At 37.3% G+C, this 15,011-nt stretch overlaps 1 protein-coding gene across 1 annotated transcript in view; it reads right to left on the reverse strand.

Moving 5' to 3' along the window:
• Window positions 1-15,011, reverse strand: part of DNAH17 (dynein axonemal heavy chain 17) — a 280,684-nt gene that overhangs the window by 260,785 nt on the left and 4,888 nt on the right. The window contains exons 4-10 of the mRNA XM_069076039.1: window positions 14,183-14,282; window positions 13,228-13,313; window positions 12,841-12,966; window positions 11,395-11,547; window positions 11,204-11,293; window positions 7,407-7,574; window positions 6,995-7,111 (exon numbers count right to left, since the gene is read on the reverse strand). Coding sequence (XP_068932140.1) covers window positions 6,995-7,111; window positions 7,407-7,574; window positions 11,204-11,293; window positions 11,395-11,547; window positions 12,841-12,966; window positions 13,228-13,313; window positions 14,183-14,282 — 840 coding nt within the window. The remainder of the gene's footprint in view (window positions 1-6,994; window positions 7,112-7,406; window positions 7,575-11,203; window positions 11,294-11,394; window positions 11,548-12,840; window positions 12,967-13,227; window positions 13,314-14,182; window positions 14,283-15,011) is intronic.

A 15,011-nucleotide genomic window follows, 5' to 3' on the forward strand; every position in this document is an offset into this window, starting at 1 on the left:
ATTCTTAGTTCTGTGGCTGTTAAGGAAGGACACACGGACACATTGCACAAGACACTGTTTGATCCCTTTTTCAAACATTAATTTTAGCTTTTCTTATGTGTGGAGTGAATAAATAAAATCCTTCCTCCTACACAGATTTTTTTCTCTAATAGAATTATAGATTTTACAACTAGAGAGAACCTTGGAGATCACCTAATCCAATTCCCTCATTTTGTAGATGATGAACCTGAAACTGAGAGAGGTTAAGTGACTTGTCTAAGGTTGTAGAGGCAGTTAGGATTTGAACCCTGTGCTTTGATGACTTGATGGCTCTCATGTACATTTTTAGCTCTAAAATATCTGACCAAAGATACCACAGATTTAGACTTGAGGTCATCTAGTTCAGTTCTTTGTTTTATAGATAAAGAAACTAAGACTTGAAGAGAAATTAGCTGACTTTCTCAATTTTGTATAGCTAGTAAGTAGCAAAGTTAGGATTGAAACAGGCCTTGAGATTCTAAATCCAGTGCTTTCTGCACCACACCATACTGTATCAACTAAAGAAATCAGACTTGGGCAAAGAAAAATATGAGAAAAAAACTTTTTGAGGAGCAGTATTAGTAGGTGCTTACATTATGATTTCTAAGTTTCATTAACCTGTATCATTTTCAAGACACCAGGAAATATGGAAAGAAGACCTGGGCCAAAAAAACCTGTGGGATGTGTGTGTGTCTTTGTGTCTGTGTGTGTCTGTGTCTGTGTGTGCTGCGGCTCATCTAAAAACCTCATCAATTGATTTTTCCCCAGCCCAACTGATGAAATCACAGGAGGTAAGGAGTATCAGAGATAACAAGGTTTTACTATCTCAAAAGCAAAAAGGACTTACACTTTGTTAACTATTTTGTAAGATGTGAAGAAGTGCTGCAATCAAAACTGATGAAATTAGAAGACAGCTATCCATTGGCTAACTAAGAATCAGCTATACCTTTGATGACCCTTTAAAAATTGAGAAACATTCTTTAAGGTGAAGAGTTGAAGCAGGAAATATTTCTGGATTATGTGACTCCTGGCAGCAAAGGAAAGAACTGCATATGGAAGAAGAACCCAGACCTTGAGAGGGAATCACTCCTTCCCCTTCCCATCAGCCATGGTGTCTCACCAGGAATTCTACTTACAAGAGGAATTATTCCTCCAGTAGGAGATACTGCATTTTGTAGGGAACAGGCCGAGGGAGACCTTGGGGGTAGCATGGCAAGCAGAGTTTCTATGTCCAGTTAGAGCAGTGTGAAGACACTGTGGAAATAAAAGGTACACTGGCTTCCTGTAGTATTAGAACTATGAGTTGATTAGGATTTAGGTAATGCCTACATGTTGCCCATTCTTCCCACTGCTGGTAAAAGTATTTGTAGGAGAGTTCATCTCAGGTTTATGGAAGAAATGTTCTGTTACAATTGTTCTTATGATGCCATCTGAGTAAATATCTTTGCTTTTAGTTAATTATGTCTACTCACTGACTATTCAATGCAAGCAGACTTGTTGGAGCTCATGAACTAAAGTTTTAGGAGTATGGTCCACAAAGAACTCTGAACTTGGAAGTTAGCTGCCCTCTTAGGGTTCCAACCTACAAATACAAGGCAGAATTTGACCTGCATTTAGTGAAAAGGTTGCTGCAAACATTTTCTGAAAATGTCCTAAAAGTATTGTTCTTTTACTTTAGGTAAACCCTACTAATTTCCTTAATTTCTCCCTCTTTGGGTCACTCTCTAGACCTTTTCTAGGAGAAGGATACATTGTGTGTATATTTTTATTATAGTTTCTAAATTTTTGCTCCTTATTAATGTTGTGCTTGTTAGCATTAGGGAATATTAATGTTGTACTTGTTAGCATGAATATTAAGCTTCTGAGGGTATTGGCTATATATTATTTTTGCAGGAATTATAAGATATGGACAAAAATAACATAGGAGAGACATGGATAGACTATAATCTTCACCAGTGGAAGGAATGCCAATATCAATAAAGTTCTGTGATATATCATATTATTTCCAGGGCAGAGCCACATCAGGCAGTCAACAAAATTTGCTAAGTGCCCTTGTGAGTAAAGCTCAATATTAGCTACTTCAAGGTAGGGTTGTAACTATTATGTGGAGAATGGGGCAGGGGTGAGGAACCTGAAGCCTTGAGGTCACATGTGGCCTTCTAGGTCCTTGGGTGCAACCTTCTGACCGAGTCTAAGTTTTACAGAACAAATCCTTTCATTAAAGGAATTTGTTCTGTGAAGTTTGGATTCAGTCAAAGGGACACACGAGGACCCAGAAGGCCACAAGTGGCCTTGAGGTTGAAGGTTCCCCACCCATCCTAGACAATATATTTTCATAGCTAGGAAAGTATCCTTCAATTCAATTCAACATTTCCTCCATGAGGTACAATCACTGCTATACTTTCCTTCACAGTTCTCTGCTGGTCTGTAATTATCATCACCTCCCACCTGAGGACCACATCTAATGGTACCCCTCTCCCAGAGTCTCTCTTTTTCTCAGTCTCCTCCCTGTGTAGATTTTCCGTGGTATGGGCTGCCCCCTTTTCTTGTTCAACCACACTCACTGTCAGATTCCTCGTCTGTACTACATTCACTCCTCTCCCCAGCTGTTTTTGATCCAGGTGAAAAAACTTCTATTTTAGTTACATCTCTGCTCTGAAGGGACATTGACATTAACAACAACAATGACAACATGTTTTCTGACCTTAAGAAATTTATAGGAGAAAGAAAAAAAATACAAAAAAGTCCTTGGAAGTAACATGTAAATAATTACAAACAACATAGTACAAACTAAATTCACCATTATAGAGGGCACAGAAAAGAGTAAAAGCATGGATTTAATTTAATTCAAAAGACATTCATAAGTAACCAAAATGTACAAAAGAGATTATGTCCATAAACATTATCAGGAAGACCTTAATCAGGGAAGGTACAGCTTCCTCTGAGACTCAGCTCAGAAGCCATCTACCTTCCCTGATGCTCCTAATTCTCCCTATTCTTTCTCTTGATCTTACATTAACTTCCTTGTAAAAGTTGTATCTAAACCTCAGTAGAGTCTAAACTACTGGAGGGAGGGTAAGGAATGTTTCTTATTGTTACTGTGTCCCAGTACAGTGCCTTGCAAAGAGTAGGCATGTAATAAATGTTGGTTGAACTGGGTTGAATCAAAGTAGAGATGACTGTCTTTTTTTTTTAATGGATCGTCCCTGGCTAGGCAGAGATCTAGCTCATGTCTAAGATGGCAAATTAAGTAAAAAATTTTGCAGACTTGGTTGCACTTGTATTTGAGTCATTTTCTGCTCTGAGGGTCTAGCTGTGGTACTGCTCTATACTAGGAGAAAAGACCTTGGGGCCAAACAACAGGCTTGCAGCCTGACCCCAGAGGCAGGACACCAGATAAAACAGACCAGATTCAGATAAGTAGACAAACTGACCCACTATAAATGTGCAGTCTACCCCTAACACAAAGTCACAATCCAGGAAGTAAACTTAGAGGAATGAGTAAACAAAAAAAGATAAAAAGCTATTTCTATACCAGGGACACCAAAGACACAAACTCAGAAGCAATAAACAGGGCAGCTATATTTTGCCGAAAAGGTACCATAGAATAAATTAGTTTCAATACTTAAAATATATCTAAATGGCATAGCATCAATATATAATTCTCACAACTAAACAAATCTCATGAAAAAAATAAATAAGCTAAGGATCTGATCAATGAAATGACCAATAATTCCACAGAGCTGATGACAAAGAATGCTACACACCTCCTAAGAGGTGATGGACTAACATGCAGAATGAAATATGGAGTTCTGGATGTGGACAAGATGGGAAGAGGGAAAAAATAAATGCTGGGTGAGGAAAAAAGAGAAGAAGAAAAGCAATGCTTTAGCAATTTCATTTCTCCAGAGGATCCAATCTGCATAAATGACTTTACTAAATTCAGTTGTTTCATACATTATATATACATATATATGTATATGTGTGTATATACATACATACATACATATATGCAGATATACTTGCAATAACACAGAAATAGAGGGGGAATGTTGCACTTGGAGATTTGGCATTTTCATTCATTCTAGTAACAAAGTTATGCAATTTATTTGAGAAATTTTGCAAAAAATTAAAATAAACACACTGAGTTAAAGGAAACTGGTACAGCCCAAATACTATGAGTTACTCGTTTAGATATAAAAAAAAACAGACAATAAATTATCAATTCAAAACACAAAAAGTATACTAATCTGTAGGAGAAACAGAAACAATGGGAAAAGGAGAAACTAGATCTAACAACATATATGAAACATTATTTAGGAGGCTAAGAAATTAAAAGCAACACAGCAAAAAGAAAATTAAATATTAATTCAATATTTTATATCAAGTTAACAAATAGAACTGAAGTAACTTGCAATGGAGACAGTTTGGGTTACAAGACAATCAAAGTCAGAAACTGAGAAAATTAATTAAAGGAATATTTGATTTAGCACAGAGTATCTGGGAAGACAATAAAGATGTATAGATATTTCAGATCTTTCACTTGGAGAAAACCATATTAAGTGTACAAAAGAAATAGAAAATTGTAAAGTGCAGTTGAGTGTATAGCAGGCATTAACTGAGATACTAAATTGGTACCCTCAGTTTATGATTCTTTAACAAAGAATTATTAGGATTTTTGTAGCTAATGAACCACAAGAAAAGCATTCCAGGCTCAGAAATGTCTTTGTGACATTTCTACATTTGAAAATAAATTGAAAACACAAATGTTCCTACATATTTAATAAACAGTAATCTTATGAATGTGGTAATTAGAGAATTAGGATTGAACATTAAATTTTCAGATTGTGACTAGAAGTCTCCATGGATTTTTATAAGTTCATACATTTGGATATGAGCTTGTCCAAACAAAATATTTACTTATCTGAGTCCTGTTCCTCCTTTCTGACAATGTGGAAAGATGGTACTTTTATAACAATTTATTAAGAGTTAATTTCATCAAAATAACTCTGAGGTTTTAATCTTACACCCAGCAAGTGAGCAAATATGACCAAAGACAAGAATAGTCAGTGTTGGAGGAACCAAAATGATTACAGAACTGATAAACAAAACTAAAAGCTCTTGAAAAGACTGGTAAAATTTATAATGCAAAAGGTTGTACAGGAGGTGAGCTAGAAACCCACAGGTACTCAGAGAATGGTGGTCATAGGAAGGAGGCAGAAGAGAGGAGGCTATGATAAATAGCTGAAAGCCTATAGTCTCTGAGCTGGACACACTGAGGGAGAGCCTGTACACTAACTCTGAAACCCATTCAAGGAAACAGTCTGTATCCCAAAAAGATCATTGAAAAAGGGAAAAAGACTCCCATGTGCAGAAATATTTATAGCAGCCCTTCTTGTGATGGCAAAATGCTTGAAATTGAGGGGATGCACATCTCCTGGGGAATGGCTGAAGAAGCTGTGATATATGCATGTAACGGAATACTATTGTGCAACAAGAAATGATGAAAAGGCAGATTTCAGAAAAACCTGGAAAGACTTACATGAACTGATGCTGACTAAAGTGAGCAGAACCAGGAAAACATCATATACAATATCAGCAACATTATGTGATGATAGCTATGAATGACTCAACTCTTCACAGCAACACAATGATCCAAGAGAAGTACAAAGGATTCACAAAGGAAAATACAATCTACATCCAGATAAAGAACTGACGGATTCTGAATGCAGATCAAAGCATAGTTTTTTCAACTTAACTTTATTCTTTTTCATGTTTTTTTTCCTTTTGATCTGTTTCTTCTTTCACAACTGTGACTAATATGGAAATATGTTTTACATGACAGTATATGTATAACCTATATCAAATTGCCTATCATTTTAGGAAGAGGGGAGGGAGAAAATTTCAAACTCAAATCCTAGTAAAAATTAATGCTAATAATTGTCTTGACTACATGTCATTGGGGGAAAATCTAAAATACTATCAAAGAAAAATAAAGGAAATATAATTCCCCTCCCCCATTCCATTTGTCTCATTAGTAGACCTGTATTCCCAAAAATGTACATTTTAATTATGTTTTGAATTCCATCAGTAAAATGTTGGCAGAAATTTTCTTTCTCTCAGTATATAAGTACTGTACATAACATCCTTGATGTTACCTTTTGGCCTACAATACCTAAAACATTTACTATTTGGCCCTTTGGAGAAAAAGTCTGCCGACCTGTGGAATAGATAATCTATATCCAGTTCTAAATCTATGATTCTATGATCTGAAGTGTTACAAATATACAGATCAGCATGGTATCCTAATTTATGGCAATTTTTCCACTATACAACTCCCCTCAAAAACCACCCCCCAAACACACCCATCTAAACAATGGTAAAATTTAACTATCAGCTTAAATGTGTGGTTGTTTCTTTAGTGGGCAAATGCAAAACAACTGTCATCTCTTTCTCATAATATTTTCTTCTAAAGGGGGCAATCAGAACTGCAAGTGACTTAACCTGACCATTGGTAACTAGCTAGATGAACTATGAGAAAGCAAGAAAATGATGAGCTGAAAACGTTGGTGGACTTAGAATAAAAAAATCTAGGTTTAAATTCTATCTATCATTAATTGTATGACCCCGGGCAAGTAATTTAATTTCTTGTCCTTAGGAAATGGAGTTTCCACATTGAAATTTCCTTGGGAAAGTTACCGTAACATCTTTGGGGTCTCAGTTTCCCCATTTTGAAAATGAAGGAACTGGATTACAGAAAAATGAGGTCACTTTTCTATAGTATTTTAAAATTTACAAAAAGTGCTTTCCTTACAACAGCCCTGTTGTTTCCTTACAACTCTGAGGTAAGTAGTAAAGCAAAGGTCATACTAGGATGTTCTCTAAAATCTATCTCTTCCAGTTACAACCCTCTGACTCCCCTAATTCTATAATTATCCAATACTATAGCTCCAAGACAGCCCCCAGGAAATCATACCTTACAACAAGATTCAATGGAATTACAATCTTGGAATCCCTGACAAAATATGGTGGCCAGTCTTCTATCCAAATCTTGAATCTTGTTCACAAAATCAGCATAATCCTCATCAAAACTCTGTTGATTTAAAAAAAAAAAAAATAAAAGGAAGTAATCAGCTTGCAAAGTGATAATTGCTAGCTACAGAATCTCATTTAAAGCAGACGTATGAGTTAGGATCGGAGAGTGTGGGTCTGAATTAGATGTGTTGGTTGTCATGGTGACAACCCTTTATGAAGGCCTGATCTGGCATCATTAAGGAATATGAAACTTTTCATGCCCCGTACATCTTTGGGTATGTTTTATGAAAATAATTTTTTATGTAGCAAAACCAAACTTAAAGTTTTTGAGGTACTTAAAATAAGTTGCTTACCGAGTCTTCAGGATCCAAGGGATCATATTTACATTCCGCAAAAACTCTCACCAGCTCAAAGACTTCCTCATAAATTTGTGTCACCAAGTGTCCAAGGATATTTCCTCTTACTCCTCCGAGTTCAATTTTCTCTAGCTTCAGGAACTCAATTGCTGTTTTATATAGTTCCTAATGGACAGCAACAATAAAAGCAGTTTATTCACTGACATTATCAAATACCAGGATACAATTACCACTATAGCACAGTTGCTAACAAAAAAAAAAAGAAAGAGAAAAAAAGAAAGAAAGCAGGAAAGGGAAATCATCAAAGACAATAGCTCATGCACACGAAGATAATCAGATTGGTCTCCTAGAAATGATTAGTTTGGAGAATTTTCTTGAACATTAGCAGAAAGGATCTGGAAGGAAGATTTTTCATGAGTAAGTTGTGTAGATCATATTTTTGTATATATTTATTTGTATGTTGTCTTTCCCATTAGATTTTAAGTTCCTTAAGTCCTTAAGGTCTTTTGCCTCTTTTTGTATCCCCAGTGCTTACTTAGCACCATGCTTGGCACTTAATGAGTGCTTGATAAATGTTTATTAATTGATTGATTAAAATGGTAGGAACATGAGGAGGAAAATCAAAAGACCTGGGTTCAAATCCCAGATCTTCCACTAATTACCTAAGGGGCCTCTCTGGACTCAGTTTCCTCTGACATAAAATGAGGGAGTTGGATTAAAATTTTAAGGTTTCAAAGATTAAAAAAGTGTTTTTATATGTAATTAGGGGGAAAATAGAAAATTTTTTTAAAATAAACAAGAAAAACTTAAAAATTTTAAAGTTTCTTATAGACGTTAATCTATGATTTGATATCTGAAATAGTCACATTTTTATACCCAAAATGAGAAAGTAAAGAGGAAAAAGGGGGAATTGGGAGAAGCAGCTGTTAATCTCTTTTCATTCTGAGTTTGGCAACTGGGGAGGGGTGTGTGTGTGGAAGAATAGAAAACAACAGAATTTTTTTGTGTGTGGAGTCCTCTTTGCCTTCTTTTTTTTTTTTAGATATTATTGCCTTGAAAAATAAACAAATACGAAACAATATTTATTTCATGTGATAATGCCTGTTCCAGAAGGATAAAATAGTTTTCAAGTGTCATAAATTAAGGGAGCAAGGAGCCACTGGAAACTCTCACATGCTGAGATTATGTGGTAGAGGAAGCCAACTAAGCCTTATGGGTCCTTCAGTTGTACTCACTGCCTCAAAATAATGAGGTCTGTAAGCCTCAAATAAGCTCCAGCCCTGTGCAGTAAGACCAGGAGAATACCAGCAAACATCACGCTAATGAACCAAGGTGTTGCTGATAACTTTGAGATGAAGTAGATATGTTAATGAACTAAGCCTAAGGTGGCATAGATAAGAGATTGTCTGTTCCCCTTCCCCCCACTAAAATCCTACAAAAATGAAACCTCAAACTTCTGTCCCCTAGGACACCTCCACCTGCTAAGGGTCCATGCTTCCCAGTGCCCCCAGCTCGAGTCCACCTAACTCTCTGTGCTCCTCCCCCTCCCCATCCTCTTCTCCATGCTTCCTACCTCCCTCTACCACCCCATCCCCGTTCTCAAGCCTCAGTACCCCCAGACTTTTACCTCTGCACTCTCTGTACCTTATTAAAGTGATCGAAATATTACTTCATACTTGCCATCATCGTGGTCTTTCCCAGTGAGTATCCAAACAACTAAGCATGCCTACTCCTCCCAACCTTGATTCAGAGGGACCCCTTAGTCATAAACTGAGGGCACTAGAACTGTGATATTTGTTTTGTTTTGTTTTGTTGCTTTTTGGAGGGCAACTGGGGTTAAGTGACTTGCCCAAAGTCACAGGGCTATTTTTTTTGGTGTTTGTATTAAGTGTCTGTGGCCATATCAGAGCTCTATTCACTGTGCCACCTAGCTGCCCTGTGTTATTTAAAGCCTCCCCTGCCCTGAATGAGCTGGGCACAATGAATTCATGGGTAGAAGGTAAAGGTAGATAAGTGAACCATATGTCTATTTCTAGATTTTCCCCCCTTTTATCTGCGTCACAATAAATAATTCCACGAATTAATTAGCAATTCACTCCAAAACATAAATTACTTGGAAAAGAACTCCCTATTCGATAAGAGATTCTGGAAAAACTGGAAAGCAATCTAGCAAAAATTATTTAGACATAAATGATTACATGGCCTGAATATTAAAGTTCTTATCAAACAAACTAAAAGCCAATCTGGTACCTTTCACAGTTTTGGAACACTTCTTGGTTTTGGTTTTCTCATCTGGAAAATGATACTAATGGTAACCATCTTTGCTTTGATAAACCTGAAAGCCTCATGTAGAAAAGGGAATGCCTATTGACAGCTCTCAACAATTCATGGATATCATTGACTAGAGACAGTCAATAGACAAATAAACAGACACACAATTGTAACAGAATATTATCGGGCAGTAAGAAATTATCACTGACAAATTCAGAGAAACATGGGAAGAGTTGTATGAACTCATGTAGGGGAACATATACTCAGTTACTGCAATAATGGGTTTGGGTTTTTTGCTTTTTGTAGGGGAGAGGGCAGGGCAATTGGGGTTAAGTGATTTGCTCAAGGTCACACTGCTAGTAAGTGTTAAGTCTGAGTCAGGATTTGAACTCAGGCCCTCCTGACGCCAGGGCCCATACATACTCTATTCACTGTGCCACCGAGCCGCCCCAGTTACTACACTGATGTGAAGGAAAATAGTCCTGAAAGGAAGACCAGCTGTGAGTAATGTTAATAACCAATCCTGTTTCTGGAAATCAGAAAATGAAATATACCTCTTTGCTCTCAGCATCTATGTTGGGTTAGGAGAGAAGGGCGTGCCCCAGAATAGAATGCTGTGTACAATGGCAAGCACAATCACTCTTAGAGGTAATTTTTGCCTAACTTCTGTATTTTCTATTTATTATGAGAAAGAGTTCAATTCCAGGATAAGTGAATTCAGGTAGGGGAATACCTAAAAATGACAAGAACATAAAAACAAAAGGAAACAAATCTTGTTTTTTAACAACTAATTCATAGTTAATTATTGATTCTTCAGCTTGTAGATAATTTCAGCCCTCCATTTTTCCTCTGTCTTTTGAAATGCCTTGCCTGTGGCTTTCATTTCTCACTAATACCTATCCTCTAGAGTAGCCGGGGAGGTAGTGGTAGAATGGAAGTTGAAACCATCATTTTTGTTCTTTTCTACCAACTCAAATAAAAGCTTTTCTGTTTGTTTTCTTTGGGTTTTGGCAGGAAATGATGTTTTCTGTCGCCTCCAATGCCCAAGATGAGTTTCCTTTTTCTAGGTAAGAAATAAAGCTTTGTAGATATGGGGAAGAAATGATAAGTGCTTCGAAGATGTTGTCAGTCAAATATCAAAGAGGCTTTGAGAAAATGAATTCTCAGGCAAATTTTGAAAAAGAGTAAGAGGATTTGGGAACTAAGAAGTGGAAGATAGGAAGAGGCTTCTGAGAAGGCAGCATAGTGGGGGTCCTATCTTTAGATTCTGGTTCTCATACCAACTAGTTGTATGGTCTTATGAAAGTCACTTTACCTATCTAGACTTCAGTGATCTCATCTGTAAAAGGAAGGGTGGTTCTTGATGACCCCCTAAATTTCTAAGCTAGAGCAGCCCTAAAGATGTGATCACTGGGGACAGAATTGTAAAAGATTGAAAAGACCCTGAGGATGCAGAAAACCCACATTGAAATCAGTGGTGCTAAAGGAAGGCTTAGCTAGAATAACTCAAGTTTCACTTTTACCTCTATTGTCTGAATTCTGTGGAAGAATAAGTTCATTCTGGAAAATGCAAGAGTAGATGGGAATTCCCACAGGACTGGTTCTTTGCCTTCCTAAGAGAGAGAAGGAAAAATTGGAGTCAGCTTCGAATACTGAAATCATGAGTGTAAGCTTTGTAAGCTTTGACATTACTGCTCTCCCAATTGGCAAGTACCTTAAAGAAATGAGCCATATTGGTGCAGCAATAATCATAGGTCTTGTAGATCTCCTGTAAAATATGCACTGAGTGTGAGATGCCAACCAACACTTCCTCTATTTCACCTTGTAATCCTTTCAGAACTTCTTCAGGGCTCAGAAAATTGCGTGTCTAGGCAAAAAAAAAAAAAAAAACAGATTCCAATAGCCTTACAAGCCACTTAGAATGATATTACCTTAACATGTTTATCTATCCTCTTGTTCTTCTCCTTCCCTGTTTGTCTAGAAGAGCAGTCTTTGCACTTCTACTGGCCAGCACCTCAGATTACAGGGAATTACCTGGGGAGGGGCCCACGGCTCTCTCTCTGGAGAAAAATGCTCAGGTTGCTTCCTCTGGCAAATTAGAATGACTGATTATATTTGGAGTTAAACAATAAACCAATAAGTTGTATATAGGCTCTGGTCCTTACTATCAAGTTAAGGAATTTACTGTTCATTTTGAAAGGACAGACCTCACCACCTTATCATGTACTGTCACCAACCTCAGCAATGTATAGGTTGTGGCAAATGTGTATTGGTAAGGAATGGGTATAATTGTTTGGGGGGCATCCCCCCACAGGCTGTCAAGTCTTTCAGTAGTACTTTCCCCCTACTGTCTCTTTGGTTAATAAATTTGTGGGATTGGTGATTTGGATTTTATAACAAACACCCAAAGTCTATGAACCGTTAAGCCAAATTTAAGGTACTGGAAGGTGTTTTTTACTTTATTCCAAGAAAGGAGAAAAAGGGAACCAAAAGATCAGAATATAAAAAATAAAATGAAAGAACAAAAAGAGGGGGGAATCAAATATAGATGCAAATTTGTCAAGGATGTAGTTGGATAGTTTCTATAGAACAGGTTGATCACATCCTAGTGATCCCAGGTCACGAAACAGTTTCTTTAAGATTGCCTCCACATTCACTTTAACTCAATTAACACACATGTTTTAAGAGCTTACTACATGCCAGGCATTGTGGCCAGGCCTAAGGATACAAAGAACATTTAAAAGTCCCCTTCTTTAATGAATTTCTATTTGGGGAAATCTGTAGAACAAATTAAATACAAAATACATACAAAGTAATTTGAATGGAAGTGGGGATAGCACAGGTCTAAATATGAAAGGTACTTTGTTAACAATGGAAAAGGGACGCCAGAGGGAACAATGGAAATTAGGGTAGAGTAGGATTGGGGCACATCCATGAAATAGAGACATGCTCCCAGAGATTGAGAGAAATGATTATTGCCTACCTAGTCCCTAGGTCATATCTCCAGAGTCTTCTAAAGGAAACTATTTCAGGAAGATCCTTTTAAATTGCTGAGAATGGTTTGAGGAAAAGGGGAAGGAGGAAGGTACATAGGAAATAGTAGGACTTTACAAGAATAATGTATTTACAAGAACAATGTCTGATGGAGCTTGGAAATTACCATTTCAATGAACTGGTTGAAAATCTCCTGCAAAATAACTATAATCCTTGATGGGGTGTTATAGTATTCCGAGTTGGACCATATATAACAGATGGTGAACAACACCTTGGAAATAAAGATAGGCAGCTGCAAAGAAATAATGTGCCCATAAGTTAACTTAGAAATCAGTAACAACATACAGTCAAACAAATGGTTTCTTTCCCTTGGAAGGTATTGACTTTGCAATATCTAATCCCAGTTCCTCAATAAATTGAAAATTCTTACCTCTGACATGGAAGAGCTACAATATGTACAAACCCTCCCTTTGGCCTACGTGGAACACACAAAACAGGTATTTCTATCTACCCTTCTTATTACTGAGAAATGGCTTTTGTCCTCAAAGCATACCGAAGAATAGTCGCCCTGTTCCATTTCCTCCAATGAAATCTGTAGGGGCTTTAGGTACAGAACGATATCTTTAGCTTCCTTCAGTCCTATAGACAATAAACATTAATTTTTGTATCATATATATTATGTGTATATATACACACACACATACATGTAATTTCTCCCCAATTAGATATTAAAACAATTTTTAAACATTTGTTTTTCTTAAAGTTGGAGTTCCCAATTCTCTCTCTTCCTCCCTCCCTCCCCTCCCCTCTCCTTTCCCTGATACAGTAAGTAATCAGATATAGGTTATATACATGCAATCATATAAAATATTTCCTTATTAGTCATCTAACAAGCATTGATTAAAGGCAAACATATATACATATATATCATCATCAATCTTATATAACTATGGATCTATAGATAGAAATATCTATCTTTACCACAGAAGAGAGTAAATAGAGAGAAAGCAATTGGAGAAGCCATTTGTAGAAAAACCCAAAGCTCTACGAGTTTAGTGACATGCTAAAAGTGGAGCCATAGTTAACAGGGGGTGAATGGGGCAGTTCCCTAAGATTATCGACATGGGTTAGATCAGGGCAGGACCAGGCATGTTTCCTCCCTGTGGTGCCACCAACCCTGAACCCTTGCCTCAAGGTCCTCTGCTGGCCTCTGCTACCATGAAGAGCCCCTTTTTTTGAACCTACCTTTCACCTCATTACAATTTCTGTAGGGGTGAAGATCAGACTGGGCCCTTGCCCAGAAAGACTGAATCTCTGTTGCCACAGCTCACAACTATCCCCCCTCCCACCCCTCTGCATTCTAGGGAGGCAAAAAAATTCATTTTAGTTCTATCAGAAGGTGACCCCAAGTGTTCAAAAGTCCTAAAGGCCTTTCAGAAAGGATTCTGAAATTTGAGTTGGAATAAGTATTTGATAGACCCTTGAAGTTCAGAGAATTGTGAACTTACCTTCATTGACATCTGAATAAACATTCTGAAGGGCAGGCCAATAGCAACTCTTTGCCTCCTTCAAAATTTCCACTATTTTATTCACTTTAGGCCTGCTCAGCTAAGGAGGAAATTATATTAACACATGAACATTTCAGTATCAGAGCGATTACATAGGGTAGGGCAAATGGGGCTTTGTTTCAGAGCATGGGGTATTGTAATGTAATACCAAGGAAAGACAACTTCCCAAGGTTCAAAATACCAGCATAGGTGCTCTCCATTTTATTCAGTGACAAACCAAGAACAGAGAAGGTCAAAACATGACATCATTCAAAATACAGCATTTACTAAGTGTGATTAAATAATCTCCAAGTACTACCCCACCCCAGGACCTTCCAATCATTCAATCAATTACAAAGTCTCTGTTCTAAATACTTCTCCACCCCTAGGCTGTACCTTCATTTGGTCCATCACAAAGCACAAAAAGGTCAAAAGTTCCCCACCCCTGGATCACAATTGAATCTACCCCAGAGTTACATCAAGTTTAAGCACAGCACTTAATACCCAAATGGAGGTCTTTTCTTCATCTTGACACGAGGCAAGTTCTCAGCAATCTTAGTTCCTGGGGAGACAAGGCTTAGCAAGGCCACAAGATACATTGCCAGTATCTTCATTAATTCATCCTCTGTCTGTAGAACAGTCCTAGAACCCCTGAAAACATTAACAAAACCCTCTCGTAGGATTTCTGTAAACATACAACAAGAAAATCCTTCTTCAGGGCTTCTGAACCAACAGAAAGGTTCCCAGACCCCTGCAACAACAGCACTGTCCTTCACCAGTGGACAGTATT

Source organism: Petaurus breviceps, unplaced genomic scaffold (genome assembly GCF_028583685.1).
Source record: "Petaurus breviceps papuanus isolate PSGF00001 unplaced genomic scaffold, PetGlider_PUasm1.0 90925, whole genome shotgun sequence".
In the NCBI taxonomy this organism is placed as follows: Eukaryota; Metazoa; Chordata; class Mammalia; order Diprotodontia; family Petauridae; genus Petaurus; species Petaurus breviceps.